This window comes from Myiozetetes cayanensis, unplaced genomic scaffold (genome assembly GCF_022539395.1).
Source record: "Myiozetetes cayanensis isolate MyiCay16 unplaced genomic scaffold, myiCay2020 scf3, whole genome shotgun sequence".
Classification (NCBI taxonomy): domain Eukaryota; kingdom Metazoa; phylum Chordata; class Aves; order Passeriformes; family Tyrannidae; genus Myiozetetes; species Myiozetetes cayanensis.
The window spans coordinates 55,792,182-55,812,750 of NW_026087521.1; the positions used below are offsets into that span (position 1 = coordinate 55,792,182).

General features: G+C 35.7%; 1 protein-coding gene across 1 annotated transcript in view; it reads left to right on the plus strand.

Moving 5' to 3' along the window:
• Positions 1-20,286, plus strand: part of IGF1 (insulin like growth factor 1) — a 48,750-nt gene extending 28,464 nt beyond the window's left edge. The window contains exons 3-4 of the mRNA XM_050324655.1: positions 11,168-11,349; positions 18,153-20,286. Coding sequence (XP_050180612.1) covers positions 11,168-11,349; positions 18,153-18,212 — 242 coding nt within the window. The 3' untranslated portion in view covers positions 18,213-20,286. The remainder of the gene's footprint in view (positions 1-11,167; positions 11,350-18,152) is intronic.
• The last annotated feature ends 283 nt before the right edge of the window (positions 20,287-20,569 follow it).

A 20,569-nucleotide genomic window follows, 5' to 3' on the forward strand; every position in this document is an offset into this window, starting at 1 on the left:
TTGTACTTCCATTCAGGATTTTATCCTGGATGCAGACCTGGAACTTTTCTGAATTTCACAAATGGGAAAAACGAGTTCGGCAAAATTAAAGCGTCATCCTGGTTAAGGCCCTTAGATTGGAAATCTTACATGAACAATCACTCTCACCAAACTTGATGAAATTCTCACTTCCGGAGAGGCTGCACAGCCTCCTCGGATTATTTTGGCACCTCCTGTTCTGCCAGGAAAGAGGAGTTCAGAGGAATGTAAAACAAAAAAACAAGGGGAAAAAAATTAATCCAACTTTCCCAAACCACAGAAAGTTCAATTTCATTTGGTATACGTTTTGTCCAAAGGTTCAGTGAGAGCAATGTTTTGTTCAAGAAGAGATATTTTGTCCAAAAAATCATTCTCAACGGAAAGAACTCTAAGACATTTTGCTCCAGAAGGCCTAAGAGAAGGCAACACTGTACTGCTGGCATCTACTCCACACTGAAAGTGTATAAATATTAATACTGCAGGAGGCTGCAAGTATTATTTTCTTTATTTTTTCAATAACATTTGAGTGGATAATGAAAAAGTTAATTGGGATATGCTATTAAAAGAAAACCTCTTCAATTGCACATCTATAATATCTGAAAATTACTTAACTTTACCTGGAAATATTCATCCTCTTTTAGTTTCACCAAATTGTACAGAAGAAGCAAGGAAGAAAATTTAGAAAGCAAAGAAGAAAAATTACAAGGATTTTGGTTAAATTACAAGGAAAAATTATAAGGATTTTTAGGTTTTCTTGTGCAGAAATATAGTTTTCTAACCTATTTGATTCAGTTTATGAGTATCAATATCAGATTTAATTGTAGAATTAACTACAATCAACTATATAAGGATAGTTATTTGAAAATATTTATGATTTTATTAAGTCACATTTTGGGTACCAACAGAGTATGCCAGAATGTCATTTTCCTTTTTACATCTTGACTCTTAATTTAAATACCCGATTCTTAATTTCAAATACTTAAGTAACTTGTAACTACAGAACTAAATGTCTAAAGACTCACAACAAAGATATTTGAAAAGGCTTTAATACTGATGCCTATGTCCAAGGCACAACTCAGAATCTATGTTTTCAGATGATCAAAAGATTTCTTCAAAGTCCTCCAGGCTATGAGATTTATTATCATTTAAAGGAACAAAAATTGAATCACAGGTGTTGAAGACTTGAGAACTAAAAAGGGCTGTGATTTCTAATAACCAATACAGGAGTAAAAGAGATTCTTTAGAAATGTATTTCATAGAAATTACTTAGTTCTTCTGTCTCATTTTCTGTGATACCATGTAAGCCCTCCACTGGCCAAGGACACTTAAGTGCTTCTTTCTACAATAATTTTTTTTTCTTTGTTTTCTTTAATAACCACCATAGATCCTGAGCAGGCATAGGCTTAGACTGATGAAATGGATGACATGATGTGCAAAATCGTTGTCCCAGTATTGGGAACAATGATTTTTGCAGACAAAGTGCATCTAACAGTTACATTTTACAGAGTCACCATTGGGCTTACATATTACACCAATAAGAAAAATGAAAAACTCTACACCATTGCAAGCATATTTATTCATCCTCCTGCTTTTCTGCTGAACTGGATTCCTTTGCTTAAATAATTGTGGATGTTTTGGCTCAAAACATCAGTGAGTACCTGTAATTTAAAGGCCAGATCAACTTCAACATTGCCATAGCCCTTTTAACATTTATAGTATTCCTGTATGACCCACAGAAGAAGCCAGGTGAAACAAAAGAAAGGCAAGATTGCAAAACAAAAGAAGTCACTGAAAAACATCTTTAACTGATGCAGAGGTTTCAATCATTAATCAAGCCTAAATGAGTTGGAAAGGAAATAATAAAAGAAAGAAATAATTCTGGTTACTTAGAAAAACTTCTCTTTAAATGGAAATGAACTTTTAAAACCTTTGAACTTTCCTGAAAAGCCATTGAAACTTAGTAAGTGAGAAATTTAAAAAAAAAAAAAAAACAGACCAAACTACTCAGAAACCACATTCCCTTTTAAAAACTGTGACTGCAGAGGGCATTGTCCACCCCGTAAAGGGATTACTTCTTATTTGCTTCATAAACCAGCTCTACTGCCTACAAGCACTTCCATTCTCAAGGATCCTACAGAAACTGTAGTTTTGGTATTTAAGTGTTATACTGGAACTAATTTCTCCCTGCACTAAACCAGTATTCCTTAAAAATTCCCTGCATGTCTTCAGTGACAACAAGGTGAACTGGAAGGACAAGGAGAGAAAGTGCAGTTTCATTTGTTATTCAGCACATATATGTTTTTCTTTATGTCCTGTCACTAAAGTTGACTTTCCTAGCTCCTATTATAATATTAAATCACTAAAGAGTGGGGCTAGAACTGGTAGAAAACCAGTGTAAGATGAATCAATCATGACAGTACATTTTAGCTAGGTTAGTTCTGGTTTTATTTCCAGGCACAATTCACTGTCTCTCATCTCGATGACCTCATCCTCACTCCCTAATGACTATGTACTCCACTGGAAAGCTTCAATTTTCTTTTATCTCCTTTGACAAATTTAACAAGAGCATCATGACCTCAAATGAATGTTTCATTTCAAGATTAGATTTTTACATGCTGTACTGACTCAAATATAAGGTTAAGGAAAGACAGGTACATGGTTAAAGCATTGGTCTAGTGTTTATATTGATGTAGGTTCAGTTCCTGGCACTGACACAGCCTTCTTCTGTGCAAATAATTGATAGCTAGATTCCATAAATATTACTCAAATTAATACTATCTTAATCTGCAAAGACCTCTTGTAATTTAGGAGACTGTACTGTTTAACATCAGAGAAGATAAAAGAATCTGTGTCTTAATCTTTGTGTCTTAATTCCCTTTCTGAATGTAGTGGTTAATTTGCCCTTTCTAATCAGAAATCTTGCAAGTCAATCTTCACAAGTAAAAGTATCCCAATATGGCAAAAGTAACAGACAATCAAAAACATTTTTTCTGGGAAATAATTCAGATCTAAAATGTTGGCCTTAAGAAAACTACATGCTGAACTTTCACCAAAAGCATTAAGTCACCTTACCGCACTTAAAGTAATTTTTTAAGTAATTAAAGTAGTGTCATCCAGGGATGGTGATTCTGCCGCTTTCCTGGGCAGCCTGTTCAATGTTTAACCACTCTTTCAGTGAAGAAATTTTTCCTAAAAGCCAACCCGAACCTCCCCTGGTGCAACTTGAGGCCTTTTCCTATCGCTTTTTACTTGGAAGAAGAGACTGACCCCCATCTCACCACAACCACCTTTCAGGTAGTTTTAGAGAGCATTGAGGTGTCATCTGAGCCTCCTTTTCTCCAAACTAAACAGCTCTCTCAGTCGCTCCTCATCAGACTTGTGCTCCAGACTCTTCACCGGCTCCACTGCCCCTCTCTGGACATGTTTCTGGACCTCAATGTCTTTCTAGTAATGAGGGGCCCAAATCTGAACACAGTACTCCAGGTGTGACCTCACCAAAACAAAGTACAGGGGGACTGTCACTGCCCTGGTCCTGCCGGCCACACTGCTTCTGATACAGGTCAGGATGCCATTGGCCTTCTTGTCCACCTGGGCTCGTTTTCAGCCGTCTGTCAGCCAGTACTCACTTCTAATAAAGGAATGAAAATTGTATACTGCAATAGTAGGTGACAGGAGGCTTTGTTCACCTGCTTATTGTCCTGTAAGGGCTACTGCTGTATAAATAAAAATAAAATTTGTAACGTGTGTCAATTTGTGCACTCCTGGGTGGTGCGAAAGGTATTAGAGGGAACTTATAATGGGCATTCACACCTTCTGCCTTTAATCAGAGGATTATGTCAAAATGCAGGAGCAAGAGTTTACAAACCATGTTTGTTATTTCTTATTTGCTTTAATTTCTCAGTGTACAGTTGAGAAAGAGTAACTACAGAGCTAAAATTCACAGTGCAAAGCAAAGTACCACCTCTTATACAGTCAGTGGTATCAACTGCATAGCAGTCATTCTACTTGTATGTCAGTATTCTTTTCTTCTTACCTCCTTCAAGGAACCTCATCACATCCATTCCCTGCAATCACTCTAGATGCCAATAAGATGGCATTTTACTCACTGAACCATAAGATTGGAAGGAAAAGCAAGTGTTCATTCTTTATCAGCGTGTTGCAAAGCCTACTAAGGTCAATAGAAGGCTTTCCATTTATTTTAATACACCTCGGGTGAGGTTATTTATAAGTAACTTCTGGCACCTGATTCATCAAGCCATTATCCTGACTGCACTGAAAGATTTCCCAGTGACTTCAGGGATGTTAGAACTTCACCCAGTTATGGGGTTTACACTGTTATTTATTTGGTAATCCAAATAAAAGGCAGCTTTACATTGGCTATGGGATAAGAAGGATATGAAAGGTCCTGTCAGGACTGCTCCTCCCAGCACAGACAAAGGTAAACACTAATTATTTACTATGAGAGCATATACAAGAAGAAGAGAGAATGTATTCTCATTATGGACAGATGTCTGTATTAACATTGTCCTCCTTGATGCACTATACAGGGCAATATTCAAATGTAACAATGACCTACTGGCTTCTAATTATCTTGTCCTAAACCCTGATAAACCTGGCTATTCTTGCAATAGTGAATTTCCTTTCAGCAAAGCATTTCCCTTGCCAAAGTATATATTTTTTGGCAGCATCTGGCACTTTCCAGCCCTGGAATCTGACGTAGGCTTGTAAATTGTGCTAGGTCGGCAAGGTTTTCACCCTCTAGAGCACTGAATTGGTGTAAAATAATACATTATATTGTTTCCCATTCTTTGTCCAATTTTTTTTCCCTCAAAAGAATTCTAAACTCCGAAATCCCTGTTTCATATCCCAGTGCAACACTCAAAACTATAGGTCTTTCTCTTCACACATTGCAAATGGTTTAGGAACTACTGTGTGAAGCGTAATGGTTCTATCACATGCTTAGTGTGCTTGACAGCCTCCAAAGCAGCCATTCCATTAAAAAGGCAGAGTGCAGCACACCTATATGTGAGAGGAAATTGTTACAAGTGCTGTATTTTGGAAATAAGTTAGGGGAAGAGGAGAATTTTTTTCCCAATTAAATACACAATGAAGAAAAAGAATGCTTCTGAAAGCATATTTCTAGGAGAAAAAAATACCTTATTCAACTATGTGACAGATTAAATAAACACAGATTTAGTGTTTATTATACACTAAACACTAAATAAATACAAATTACAAATTAAGACACCTGGAATAAAGCTACGCTTGTCTCACTTACTTTAAAGAAGTGAAATAATTATTTTACTCTCCATTTGAAACATGAAAGGGTTATCCTTTTTTCATAAGGGGAAGCTTAGAAATCATACTTACTCAGGCAAAACCCTCTGTGAATTCTTGATAGGTTTCTCTTATAGATCAATACTAACTGAGTGCCTATGTTTTCCCAGTTTTACTTGCTTATGATTTCAGAGCAATGAGCAAACTTCTTCGTGCTTTGGACTCAGTTATTAATGCAATCCAGTATTCCACAAAGCAGTCGCTCTAGTGCAATATCTCAATATTAACAAATGCATATGCTTTCATAAAGATTTTACTTGTGAATACTGATAAAGCTTATCCTCTATTCTCATGCATATTAAATTAGATTTCAGAGCTAGGGCATCCATTCATTGAGCATTTATAAATGCTAATATATGCTCATTTTGATGAATACAAACAAAAATCAGTCTAAGCATAATTATTTTTTGGCATTAACAAAACATTGCAGGAAAACGGAAACTAAATATTAAATATTGTCGCTTCAAAATGCATGCAACTTATTTACATGAAAATCAGATTGCCTACTTTGCACATTTAAACCTTGAGGTATTTCTGTTAAGGGACTTTACAACAGACTGCAAGATTTGTTATTTTCTTGTTTGTTTGTTTGTTTTAACAGTTCATAGAAGTATCAAAACCCAGGCATTTCCTGCTGATTGAACATTGACTCATAATTTTCCAAATACAGATTAGAAATTTCAGAGCACCCTCAAGAAGTATCACCAATATAACATTAAATCATTTGTCTAAGATTACAAGGAGATGAAAAGTGATATCAACAATCTCTTGTTTTGCATATGCATGCGTTTATAATGCAAAAATACACAGAATAGTAGCCTAACATACAGAATACAGTTAAAGAGCTATGGAGACATATAATTAAACAGTACAATGGCTGGTGTGCTTTTTAGAACAATTTGTCGTTATATTTAATTGTTAAATTGGAAATGAAAGGGAATGGCTTTGTACTCCACCAGGGGCATATAGTTTGTGATTTAGGACAAATCACAATTTTGAGTGGAATTAATTTTCTTTCAAGAAGAACTCCTAGAAGGAGTTTGCTAAGACTCAGTCAAGTAGCTTTATCTGTAGCCCATGAAAGAACACTGCCTCTTTCAGAGGACAAGGATACGTTTAATTATAAGTAAAGCATTCAATACAGGGATCAGCCACTCTGTATGCACACCTCCCTGTTGAGTTCACTATCTTAAACTAGATCCCTAATTTTCAGGTAGCAAAGATGAGCTAGATGAACCTCAAACTCAGCATCCTTGTTGTCTGTGCCGCTATAAGGCAGACAGCACAAGCAACTCAAAAACATGTTAACCACCAGCTCCCAGACTGGATCTAGCAGACAGGATGAGTTTGTTCAGCTACTGAATTATAATATAGCACCACAAACTCTCCATCTTGTTGTTCAGGTTACAGAAAAATTCTGTTTGATCAACCTGCTGCCTTATAGCATGCTCACATACATGCCAATACTGTAAGCTGCTATCAATGTTTCAAAATTGTACAAGTTATACTACCCTGATGTTTTGATGGAAACACTGTGAGTGTCTTGCTACAAGAGTAGAGCAAAACTAAAGGCCTTTTGCAATGCTTTTAGTTACAGCTGAAGATTGACTCTAATAGCAGGTTAGGAATAAGGTCACTGTTTTTCAGATTTATGATGTATTTCTGAATTACAGTCTACATGGCATTCTCAAGTTCTATGCTTGGCTAAAAAAAAGACACAATGTACAACAAACATAAAGAGTCACATGTAAGTTCCAGGACACATATCCCCAGCTCTTCCTAAAGTCCCCTAAAGAGTAGATTAGCTTTGTGTTTATCCTGGGCTATTTCTTATGTAATTTCTAATGTTAATACTACAATAGTAGATTATGATTCTACACAGAATGCCTAGATAACTTGATATATGATAGTTCTATAGTCCACCTATACCAGTAAGGTATTTTGGAGGGATGGGGAGACACAGAGAAATCAAGTGTAAACAAGTCCTGTTGAATTACTCCACTGACTTTGCATTACTTAGTGTTGCTAGTACCGAAGTCAGCTGTTTAACTACTGCAGTTCTGTACCTTAGCCTCCTTTCAGGGGACTTCAGAATAGTGTGACTAGACTTTGTATCTGCTTGTCACACACTGGAAGAAACATTCACATATTTGATAGAGTAGATTAAACAAGTGCCAAATATTCTATTAAGTAAACTTTGACCTACATGATATGAAATTCTCTTGAGCTGGCAACTGACAAAAAAGGAAAGAAACCTCCAAGAAAATCAGTGTACGTTAGCAAAAAGGAATGCCTAAGACTGTTGTATGTCCACAGGCAGCACTTTGAAGGTTGAGTAAATATAAGGAACTTTTTGATAACAGTTGGAAGGCAGCACTCAAATTATATCAGAAAGAGGAGAAAGAACTATATGGGTTCACAGTATAGTGACACAGAAGGCCCAGTCCATACTGCAGGCAATATTATATAAAAAAAATAAAGAAAAAGGGGGGAACAAAAATCTTATTAAAAATGCAGAACCACCAGCCATTTATTTACCAATATGGATTTTGGTCTAGAAATTATTGTAAGTGCTAAGTTACATCAGTGTTCCCTATGTAGGAGAGCACTCAGATGTGTGCTCACTGTTTAATATGTGTTTTAGTCCAACACACTATAAAGGAGTTTGAACATTTACCTAGATCTAAATGCATATTTTGGTAATTTGATGAACTGGGACCATCTGCTCCTGCAGTCCTTCCAGAAGCAGATGGGTCAAATAATGATAACATCTGTAGAAGTGGTAGTAGTATCTCCTTGAAATTCTTTATCTCAGCTTTCTCTGTAATAGCAGTACTTTGTAAACTGCAGCATTTAAGAGGACATGAGCAATTTAAAATCTATTGCTTTAAAATTACATTAGACATCAGATACTTCTCAATTGAGTAATCATGATTACTGAAAAAGAATATTTTTTCTATTAATTTGTTCTCTCTGTTGTACAGCACTTTCTATATCTTAAGTACATTCGATTGCTTAGGTCTTTCAAAAACCTTGGGAAAACATTTTTAAAGAGAAAAAGTCTAACTTCACAGTACTAATGTTATCTTTTTATGAAGGATGAGCATTTAGTATGCTATGTGATACATGAGTATTTAAGTTTATAAATAAATAAATAAATAAATGTTAAGTTTCGTAGCTGATCACATCAGTGATGTGTTAGTCGTTCCATTCTAGTGTTGTAACATGTACCATCTAGGCTTTTTAAAGGGCTATTAGACTTTATATAATCCTTCATAAAATTATTGCTCTGTCAGAAAGAAAAGTAACTCATAGATGTCTTTGGTCTGGCTACACTAAAAATGATTTTGAAGTGCACTGAGATTTGCACCAGAAAGATTCCAGGATTTAGGATTTGTATTAATATTTATGAATATGATAGTGAGGAGAAATGTTGCCACTGATTACTAAACAAGGTAGGCAGTGCTTATTAAAGGTACTTTATCAACTTCATGAATTACAGAGATCCTACATATTTATTCATGGTTAAGTTCAGACACTGAAGGATAAAATAACTTGAACAGAAGTTTTTAAGGTGTGTTTGATTATGAAAAATTGACAGACTAAGAAAAGAAAGGGAAGCTTAACTAGTGAGTTCTTTGTACCTATAGCTCAGCTAGATCTATTAGCAAGAGTTACACCTGCATATCCAGGAACAGAATTTGCCCTACCTTTCTTTAAATGGGAGCAAGACAAAATGTGGAACAGCTCTGGGTATACTGCAAATTAATGACACTCCACACACTATCTTGACTGCTAAATTTTAAAAGTAGTAGGCTAAAACAACTAGATTAACAGAATTCAGGAAAAATCTTCAGCAGAAAGCTTGTAATTTATATTATAAGTCAGTGAGGGAAAATAGTTTGGAAAAAAACCCCAGAACTCTACACCTTAATATTTATAATACTTTTCAGTGATACACATAAAACAACACACACACACAAACAAACCAAAATATTACTGTAATCTGTTTCTGGCTTGCTCTTCTCTTTAGTCTTATGAAACAAATGATTTAGCAGGCAATGTACAATATAGAGGCCCTCAGTGGATTGTAATATACTAAGTAAGCATGTTTTTCTTTTCATTTAATTTATAGTCCCAGGAAAGAAAAAAAAAAAAAAAAACATTTAAAAACCTGTTGTCTGAGTTCACAAAGCTCATAGGGATAGTTAGTTCTTAGCTAGTTGTATTGCTGGCTAAAATGTGACATAATTTACCACTAGAGTTCTTTTCATTTACTGATGTTCTAAGGCCTCAAGGGTTCTTCATCAATGGAAACATTTTTTAATCACAGAGTACTGCAAAATGCAGTGTCGTCTTCTCAAATCAACAACTGCAGGACAAGTACATGGACATCAACCTAAAATTTGCTGTGTAAGCATTTGGTGCAATAATTTCCCAAAGAGAAACTGAATTTTTGATACCCTTATCCTTTATCTAGCTTGAGTAATTCTTAAAACATAAACCCTTGTCAAACTCTGTGAATAACAGATTTTTGGTCTCAGTGATAAAACTGAAGGGGAAAAAAAAGAAAAAAAAAACATGAAAAGAAATTGGTAGAGCTGACTGAGTTACTTCATTTTTTGGCTCTTGGTGCAATTTTCTTTCCTTTTTTTTTTTTTTTCCCCCATATTTTTAGTTCTTAACTAGTGTGGATCATCCTGTAAATGGAAACATTTAATGCTGAAAAATGTCAAAACAAAACACTTAATCTTTTCAGAATTTTAGTGTGTGAAATCAAATTCTATCAGAATTTAAAATAGGTATAGAAAGTAAGCAGGTACTTCCTTTTTGTGAATTGACTATTCTTTCATTTCTAGTTAGTCATGACAGGGCAACTACATATCCAACTGGGTTGCACACAAACAAGCCCAGGAAATAATGGGTCTTTAATCTCTGTGTAGTATAGCAGAGAAATTAGCAGCTACTAAGGAAATCAAAAACCACTGGGGAAAAAAAGACAAAAATATGTGTGTAAGAGTTGTATGAATGAAAATGTTGCCCTTTATTGGAGTTGAGTGAAAAATGGAAAATATTTGCCAATTAAGTAGTTTCTACAGATGCCTGGTGCAAAACAGAGGAAAACCATGTTATGTCAGCCCCATTTCCTATCTTGTGCAAATCTATGGAATATAAAATCTTCTACTTTTATCTGTTCCATCACCCACCTTCCTATTTTTGCTGTATTTCATCTGTTGCTTTGTTACCTTATTTCCTGCTTCCCACTAGCTTTTGAGCTTGCAGATCTTACAGCCTGTGCAGTTGTATGCAGTATTTATTTCCCCTTTGGAACACATTCTGACTTCACATAGTACCTCGGTGCAGCCTTTTTTACTAGGAAATATTTGTCTACAACACAGTCATGATCTATGATCTTTACACACCAGCTGCCTCAGTTGGCTCAACAATCAGTTTTCATCCTAAAGCTAAAGGGCAAATTTCCTTTGTGAGGCTTCTGAATGCCAGATTTCAGATTCCTCCCTCTCCATTTTCAATGCTAAGACAGCTCAGGAAAATATTTTAATAATATTTTTCTAAGAATGCATATATTTGCTCAAATGCTTAAATAGTGAACACCCATAGACAGAGACAAAAGCTAGAATTTCTTCTAAAAGTGTGTCTGAGAAGAGGGTCTTAGAAGAGATGCATACAGACAGGCTCTACAATGGTCATTGGTGATTCAGTTAAAACAATGCAACTTGATGATATGACTGCTTCTGAGACATTTGCGCTTTCTTTCTAACAAAAAACTTTCCATTTGTGTTTTGAATAGATAAGCCTACAGGGTATGGATCCAGCAGTAGACGCTTACACCACAAGGGAATAGTGGATGAATGCTGCTTCCAGAGTTGTGACCTGAGGAGGCTGGAGATGTATTGTGCTCCAATAAAGCCACCCAAGTCTGCACGGTCTGTACGTGCTCAGCGCCACACTGATATGCCAAAAGCACAAAAGGTAGGCCAGGCTGGGAAACATTCACAACAACTAACAAAAAACCCCGACCAAACCAAAAAAAATATCAACGAAGAAAACCCAATGTGTTTTAGGGAAGGAAAATTCTATCAAGGCTGGTAACGTAGAAGACAACTGATGTGTTCTGCCCACTAGATTTAGTGGAGTTTTGGAAAATAGTTTCCATGGTAGAAAATGAGTAGGAAATGGTGAATTTCATCTTATCTCTTAAAACACTGAATAAAACATAGAACTGCTAAGCTAGTAGTTGTGAGGCTTTATCCTGCTATAGAGTAGTAAGTGATAAGTACTCACGTCATCCAGTCACAAATAGCACCTAAGACTTTCAAAAGAGAAACCAAACACTGAATGTTTAACAACTCATCTATCCAGAATCTCTTCACTCATCCTTCCCTTTCAGGCAGAGGTAGAGTGAGTGCTCAAGAAAGAAAATACAGCTATTCTGCTATTTATTTTGCATGTAATGAACAAATTTTTTTCTTTCTTCATTATTTTGGATTTTTTTTTTTATTTATCAGAGCTGAATCAAATGGATATTCACTGCAATTCAATACATGCTTCATTTTAAGTATTTAAAGTTTAATACATATATTCTCCAAGCACTTCAAATATTAATTGATTTGTTTATATAGTTGTGGAGTTCAGAGTATCCAGATTTTTGTTCCAGTGATACTAGATATACTGTATATATATATGTATCAACAGAGCCTATAGTTCAGAAAACCCATCTTAAACTAGGCTGCAATTGATTTCATGTACAACCCTCTCTCCTGTTTGAGTTCTGAACATCTGTTTTACATGTTATTTGTCTTCTGCTCTAAGTCTCTATTGATTTATTTTATTGCTGTTGACCCCCTCTGTCCTATACATATGTTGGCCCCACTCCTGCAGTTATCTGAAAATTTTTGCTTATAAGAAATGGAACTGTATGAAAACCTAATGTTTCATAGGAATTAAGGGAACCAGTACTGTATAATAATTTCCTTAATATCATGTTTATGAAAAGAACAATTGCAATCACTCCAGCATCCATTCTTTTCCATAAGTCAATCCACAGAATGGAATCCTTCCACCTCTTCCTCAAGAGTTTTCAAGCTTTTAAAGCAGTGTCTGAGTGATATTTCCTGGGAAGTATCACCTTAGCCCTTAATATCTCAAAGGGCACACAGGGTGATGAGTGAAGACCTCTTCAGGTAGAGCTCAGAGCTCTAGAGCTATAGAGAAGAAGATGCTGTGAGTTTATTCCTATCTGGGCACACATAAACTTAAGGCTTGCTGGAAAAGAAGAAAACAGTCTTGGCCAGTAATCTGTGTTCTCCTTCCCATACTTGTTGCTAAGGTGATTGGTAAAACATTCAAGTAAAGGAGACAAGATACCTGCCAGCTCTCTGATGGATCTCCACACCACTTTCCTTGGAGGACTAAGGAACGATGATGTCATACTTTAGGCAGCCATCCTCTTCCCAGTTCAAAACTCAGGCAGGAGAACACTTTTCTTACAAACAGGAAGGACCAGAAGAAAGGCCTTGCATCTTCCTCCAGCGTCAGGGGAGGTGGTGCTCCAGAGGGGTACTGGAAGTAGAAAAAAAATAGAGCATGTAACTGAGTAATTGAGAGAGCCTAGCTGCAGAAGAAACCATCCAGGAAATTAAAAAGTGAAAGAATCAAGAGGCGAGAAGAGCAATAAAGGGACAATAAGGAGCATAAGAACAGAAAGGGGAGGGAATTAGATCAAAGAGTCTGAGAAGATGTAAAATATTGAAAAACTGAATGAACCAACATCATCACACAGAAAGCATGAGACTTTGAGAAAAAGGGAGAAAAAATAAAATTAGGGGAAAATTAATATTACAGAAAATAACACCTTTAGAGAAACTGTATGTGAAAATGAGGAGAAAGTTGAACAGAAGAAAAAAAACCATAAATGCTTCTTGATAGGAACTTGGCAATAAAATAACAGAAATCTGATGGGGAAAACAAACTGAAATTTTCATTATTATTTGTGGATGGAGAAAATTAGATTGAGGAAACAAAAATACAGAAAGAGTAGGAGAAACTATTATTCATATTTTTGATAGATAAAAGGAAAATACAGGGAAAGGAAAAGAAGCAGACTTCATTAGGAAAAAGTCAGGTACATATTCTCCTGTGATTTTTTTTCTTTCTCTTTTCTTTTTGCATTCAATTGTACATGCCTCCATTAGGAAAGGCAATTATGTTCATACTTTCTTTAAATAGGGTCTCCCAATATGAATGTATTTAGGTAGTTCATAGTGTCACTGATCGTAATTAAAAAATAGTTATGATACAGTAAAATTATTTTTAAGTTAAGCAATTTTTTTCTGCTTTAGGATATTTTTCTCTCTTCATACTATATGTTATCTATGAGATATATATCTTATACATAGAAAGTGAATATATGTATGTGAGATACTGCATATGACCTCTTTAAAATTTTCTTAGTAAATGCAAGCTTTAAGGTAGGATTAAATGGAATATATAAAGTATTGTGCAGTTACTCTCAGACTTCATAGACAATCAGTTTCTTATGCCTTTCATGTATCGGATATAGTCTTTATTTAGAATCTCCTCAGAACTTTTTAAATGACAAATCCAGCATTTGTGTTTTGGTTTAAGCAAAGTAATGGTTTCACCTATTTTTACACTAAGTTTATATTTAGAGTTTTAAAGTGCAAAACAAGAGCAAGAAGGGAAGTTATCCTGAGTTTCATGTCATGGCCCCATCTAGCTTTTCTTCCATTCATCTTTCTCTTCTGAAAAATGATAATAAAAATTTAGTCAAAAAGTGATCTAAGTATTAACAGTAATTTGGAAAATTAGTGAGTAGAACTTTTTGAAAAACAACTCTTCCAGAAAAGAACTAACTGAGCAATTTCCACAACTATATATGAGAGGAAAGACTGCGACCTTTCTAAATGAAGCAGTGTCACAGAATCAATGTTACAAAGTTCTTATTAATTTACCTTGAAAACTACTACATGAATGTAAACACTGGTAAGGCTGATTTTAAAATTTAGTAAAAGAGAATCATACAATGATTTAGGTTGGAAAAGACCTCTAGGATCATTGAGTTCAACCATTAACATAGCACTGCCAACTCCACCACTAAACCATGTCTCTAAGTGCCACATCTACACATCTTTTAAATACCTCCAGGACTTCCTTAGGCAGCCTGTTTCAGCGTTTGACAACCTTTTCAGTGAAGAAATTTTTCCTTTCATCCAATCTAAACCATTCCTGGCATAACTTGAACTTGTTCATGAACACAATGCCATGCCATTCCCTTGCATCCTAAGGAAAAGGGGAAAAGAGGTGCACATCTGGATATAATTTTGCTCTTCCTCAGATTTTCAGTCCTTATTCTTATTTAGGCCTACATGTGAAAAATACATATGAATATATTTACCAACAAAGTATGAATAGGAAGCAGATTCTCACAAAAATACTTTTCTGATTTTATCTACTCTTCAAAATTTAAATAAATACTGAGTGAGACCAAGAGAGAAAGGGAAAAGATATTAAAATTTTTAGTTTAAGAAAATGCTTTTAAGAAAACAGAGAAAGTATTGCATTATTTCTAGTTAGTTTTTCTAAGACTGGTAGATTCTTCTGTAACTGGCTCAGTATCAACTCACAGATACATTTACAGGCCAAAGTATGCACAATGGCACCAATCCTAATTTCTGTTGCAGCCATGCCACATTACTAAGCCAATGAGGGAACTTTTAGGTGTAACAGATAGAAAGACTTGGCCTCTTCAGATAGTTATTTTCTCCCATTGTTTACCTTCCAGCCTTGTTTTTATATTACTGATCACACTGCCCACAGAACTGAAAAGATTTCAAAGAGCCTCCAGAGAGTTCATAGCTAAGGTATCATGCCTGTTACTACAAACACTAGACTTTCCATTTATTACCAGTAGAGCAAGAGAACTTTCAATGCCAATATGAGGTTTAAATGTCTGTCCTAATAGGATAAGAATGCTGCTGTATGCTTCCCAATATCCTTCCACCTCAGTTAAATGACTATTACCATGACTGAGGTAGTTGTTAACCTTTTGTCTTTTCTCCAAAGATCCATGCTGTAGGTGAAGGGTTAGAAGTCTGTGCTTCTCTTTTCATGAGCTGACATGAACAAAACGTTCACATTTTGCACCTCTCATTTTAAAATGATGATTTTATTCATCTGGGTCTGAATATCAGTTCAGAGGATCTGACAATAAAACAAGCATCACAGGTGGAGTTTTATCTCTAAGTACCTTGTCCTCCAGGACTTGAGAAATGAGGCAAACTTTGATATACCAGTACAAATGCAGGCCTGAGAACCTGATTCAAACATTCACAACTTTGTTGTGTTGTTTTGTTTTTCCCAACAGTCTCAGCATTGCATACATGAAAAAGTGTGTTATGTGAGTCAAAGCATTTTCTGGCATGCATGTTACTGCTACTACCACCAGTGGCATTTATTTGTACTTATTCATCAAAATGCTGAATCTGAAAAAGAAAATGTTCTAAAAGTAACCTGCCATCTTCCTTCAATTTCAAAGCTAGTTTGTGCATCATGACAGCTTTTTTTTTTTTTTACCTACATGTCAGCATTAAAAGCTATAACTGAAACCCTGCTGCATCTTAGTATCTGCTTTCTTTGGTTGACAAAGCCATTTTAAAGTCAGACAACAAGAGTAGTGGAGATAATTTGTATTTTCATTTCAGAAAAATATAGGTAATTTTCTATCTAAATACACTTTGAAAGTCACTGCAATGCAAAAGTGGCTGTTCTTTCATTATGACTCTCACTGTCCATTTTATAGATCACAAGTTTTCAGTCCTTAAGAACGTATGACTTTTTGGAAATATAATGTAACATATAACTTTTCCTATGTGCTGATAAACTATCTTCAAAGAGGAGCACCTAGGGTCAGCACTGAGGAGAATATTTTGTTTTGTTGCTGTGCTAGTTCATTGTAACAAGCCTTTGTAGAATAAGGCAGGATCCTTAATACTGGCAGATTCCTGTGAAACGCTGCAATGATGATCTTTGTGGAAATCAATGAAAATTGAAGGGCTGACCTAGAATGAGTACTTCAGGGTGAAAACTAACATACAACTTAGGGAAAACCAAAGACAGCAAAGGTAGTTTGGGAAAAGCTGGAGCAGAAATAGGCAATGAAAAGCAAAAAATATGTTAGTGTATGGATAAGCAGAATTCTGTTGACATTTCTGTTTCCGTATTTGATTGATGCTAAGGAAGCCATTCTACAGCAGTATTGGCAAAACTGGATGAAGACAAACCAGTATCCTTCTGAACTTTTCACAGGAAAAGTGACTAGATGATTAATCTAGTCTAGAATGGCACATTCCTAAAAGAGACATTTCTTCACTATGAATCCTTTGCTATCAACAAGTTTGGTTTGTCAGTGATGATAAGTTCTAGTTTGGCTTAATGTTTTGGTCTTTTTACTTGCTATTGGTATAACTAATTTAACAATTACTAGTACTGCTTCATTTTTATTTTATATACTTAAAATAATAATTAAACTCATACCCATGAGAATCCAATCCAAATCCAGAGAAAATTAATAAGCTCAAGTGAGCTCAAGTTTTGTGATCCTTTGCCAGTTTCTGATTTCTTTTATGTTTAATAGATACTGAAAGGAAATGGAAAAGAATTTAGAATAGGCTGTTATCTGGGAAATCACTAAAAAACCCCACACAACTGTAACGCTCCAAATTAGTTTCCTTTTTTTTTTTCTGTCCATCAGAAAAGCAGACATATCTTATTACTTTTTAAATTTTAGAGGTTATGTTTCCTTATTTTTAGGGCTTTAATAGCAACTGATGCAGTGGTAGAGCTGCATACACATGCTACACATTTCACAGATAGTTTTTTCTTTTTGGCTTTTCTTAGAACAGATGGATTTCAGTTAACTAAGAATCTGACTTCTGATGAGGATTATGAATATGGAGAGTCACTTAAAAATTCTGCCTTTACTCTGATACAGAATGGACAAAGCTTTGGGCCCAGAAAACACTTACCAGCATGGCAAATAAGGAAATAAACTGAAGTGTATTGCCACACCCATCACTGCTGCTGGAAACTGGCCTGTGCTTGGACTGACAGTGAACTCAGGGCATTATTCATTCCAGTGCTCTCTTGATTTGCCTGGCACATCACCCTGTCTTGTTTTTAAAATACAAATTATTTGACTGTAGCTCCTACACTGAACAAACACTTTTTATCCTCCTCAAGGTCTTATCCAACAAAATCCAACATATCTAATAAGCCATTTATGCAATATGTAGTTAGCAGTGCAGTTTTGAAAACACTGGATACCAAAGCCCAAGAGACTCTATAAATCCTGCAGTTACAACTCCGTAGTTCCTCGGCCCCTACACATCCTGCTTTTGCAAATGTACTTGTGAAAGAAAATCTTTGGTACCTACTGTATGCCTAAGCCCATCCAGATTCCAGTATGCAGATGTTTCCTCTGCCAGAATCAAAAATGACAGCAATCATTTATGTCTAAGAGAACTGGAAATGTAGGGTACAGAAGTTCTACCTTGCTAAGTTCCCTGTAGATAACTGAACTATTGATTAAAGAAAGCACAGGAGAAGATTCTCTGCAGACTATTCCTTGTGAACTGGTAGAAGGGGGTCTAACAATTCCAGCATTCTGGGTAACTGTTTTCCCACTATTATAAGTTTTGTGATCATACAAAGTATTGAAACCTATCTGTAATAAATTTTTCTTTCTAAACCCTCAGGAAGTGCATTTGAAGAATACAAGTAGAGGGAACACAGGAAACAGAAACTACAGAATGTAAGAACATGCCATCCACAAGAATGAAGAATGAATGTGCCATCTGCAGGATACTTTGCTGTAAATAAATTATTTGTTAAACATTGGAAGACTTAAAAAAACCTTTGTTTTAAAAAGCTTGATGCAATCTCAACCAATGGGCATTCTCCCAGTGAACAATGCAACTAAACATTCCAATATTAAGTCTTTAGAGAACAGAACATTTTAACCAGCCCAGAGCTAAAATTTCTGTGGTTGATATATTACTGTTGTTAACCTGTTTTAAATGTCCTGCACAAAAACTCTTAAAGTCTTGTGCCCCTCAAATGCTTACAAATTTATGGGCCCTTGATGGATCCAATTGCACTAAATTAACCTATGAACACTGGCTGCTGGAGTCATTCATCAGCCTTGTCTAAGTGGTGGTTTTTTTTATTTGCACTTCTATACAAGCAACAAGCTGTTTGTTTTACAGTGTCTGATAACATTGTTTGTCTACCCCTTCATATTTGCACAGTTTGGCATTCCCAGTAACAGCAGCAGTAAGGTAACATACACAGTTTTAAACATCCATTAATTCCATCTGTGGCATTTCAACAGAATATGGGTTATAGATGCATTTGTTTTAAAACAGTTTTATTCTTCCTTCTCTTACAAACATGCAATTTATTGCAATTTGTGAGACAAAAGATTTTTTAAAGCAGTTAAAGCATACATAGGCTCTCAAACCAGTAATGATTCTTCCAGGTAATTATTTTGCAACAGTATAGGTAACTTCTTTCTTCCTCCATATAATGCAGTATGTAAAATTTAGCATATCAATAATACACATATATCAAACAGTATGTAAAAATCTCTGTTTTATAGTACAACGGTGCTATTTTATAGTTTGTTACATGAAAGGGTCTGGCCAAAACGGTAATAGGTAAAAGCAAATGTGGAAGGACCAAGCCAAAGATTAAATAACAAAATAGTTTCAAAACTATTCAGCTTAAATCAACTGAAATGGCTTCAGATTTCAATATGGTAATAACTTTCTCATCTCCAAAAGAAAACGTTTTTTCACTTATGGTTATGTGGAACACAAATTCATAGATGTCTAGGCCCAAAGAAAACAATTTGAAAACCAGCCCTCAAATGATTTCAAGGGTTAGTCCATCAGTGCCTGAAACTTCCTGAAATGTCATCATTCTATTCAAACATAATAGAGAGGTACTCAAGTTCCCCTCTATTCTAATTCTTCTCACAATCAGATGTGACTTAAATGACTGTTCACTGGGCTTCTGCATCTCTCTGCAAATCAGAAAAGCTGATCTAATCACCAAATTACAGTGTAGAAAGAGTCCCCAAGAAGAGATTAACCATAAAATCCTTACTTCCTTACTTATAATCCCCTGTTACATAACTTTGTTAGGCACTGCACTGGTTCTACCTTGAATAACACTGTGTCCTATGCTCCATTTTTGTTCATCAACTGAATGCCAGATTGGCCATGCAGTGAAGGGGGATGGGTAGCCAACAGTGACCAAGGTGAGCAATAAACTTCTCTGTGAGAGAATGGAAGACTAGATGGGTGGAGTGAAAGGGGCCTTGGGGGGGGAATGCACTGTCCCACTCTGTCCAAGAACTCTAATGTGGTTCCACTTGACTTCTCCTCACCTTCCTGCATGTGGTGAACTCAGAACCTGGACAATACTGTTTGAAGTGAGCAGTTAGGGAGATGTTAGATTAGACATGTAAAGGAAGCATCCCTTTTTACAGGGCTCAAATCTGCCTTCCTTTCTACCACATCCAGGGGAGTAGATAACTGAAGTGTTGACTAAAACACAAGAAAAGGTTCTCTGCAGACTGCATACATACAGCTCCTCAATAGTTCCTTGTGAAACAAGGTAGGTCTTTAAAGTCTAACAAATTATTATAGTTCCTTTTTTATTCCCATAGAAAATTTGTGGTTTGTATTTTTAACAAGTGCAATGTATTCCTATGCAATTCCTTAAACCCTCGGCTTTCTGTGAGATGGATATCTATATGCACAATAAGCTGCCATAGCAATGTAAAAGTAGAACAGTAAATGAATAAAAAGAATATGTCACAGCTGACACTGACTGAGATAGTTATGTTGAAAAAGGGAGTAAAGAGAAACAGGTGTGAAAACTAGCCTGAATTATTTACCACCAATTCAATAGACAGAGTTAGCAATTCTGATACCTGCCACAGCTCCTACAGGCATTTTTTTTTGGCGGGGGGATGGAGAGGGAAGTACTTTTACTTTAATGGCTGTAAGAATTCTGAAATACAATCAAAGAATAAGCCATTATTATGTCACAGGCATAATACATATTTCCATTTCATGTCCCATGACCCTTTCTGTCCCCTATATCC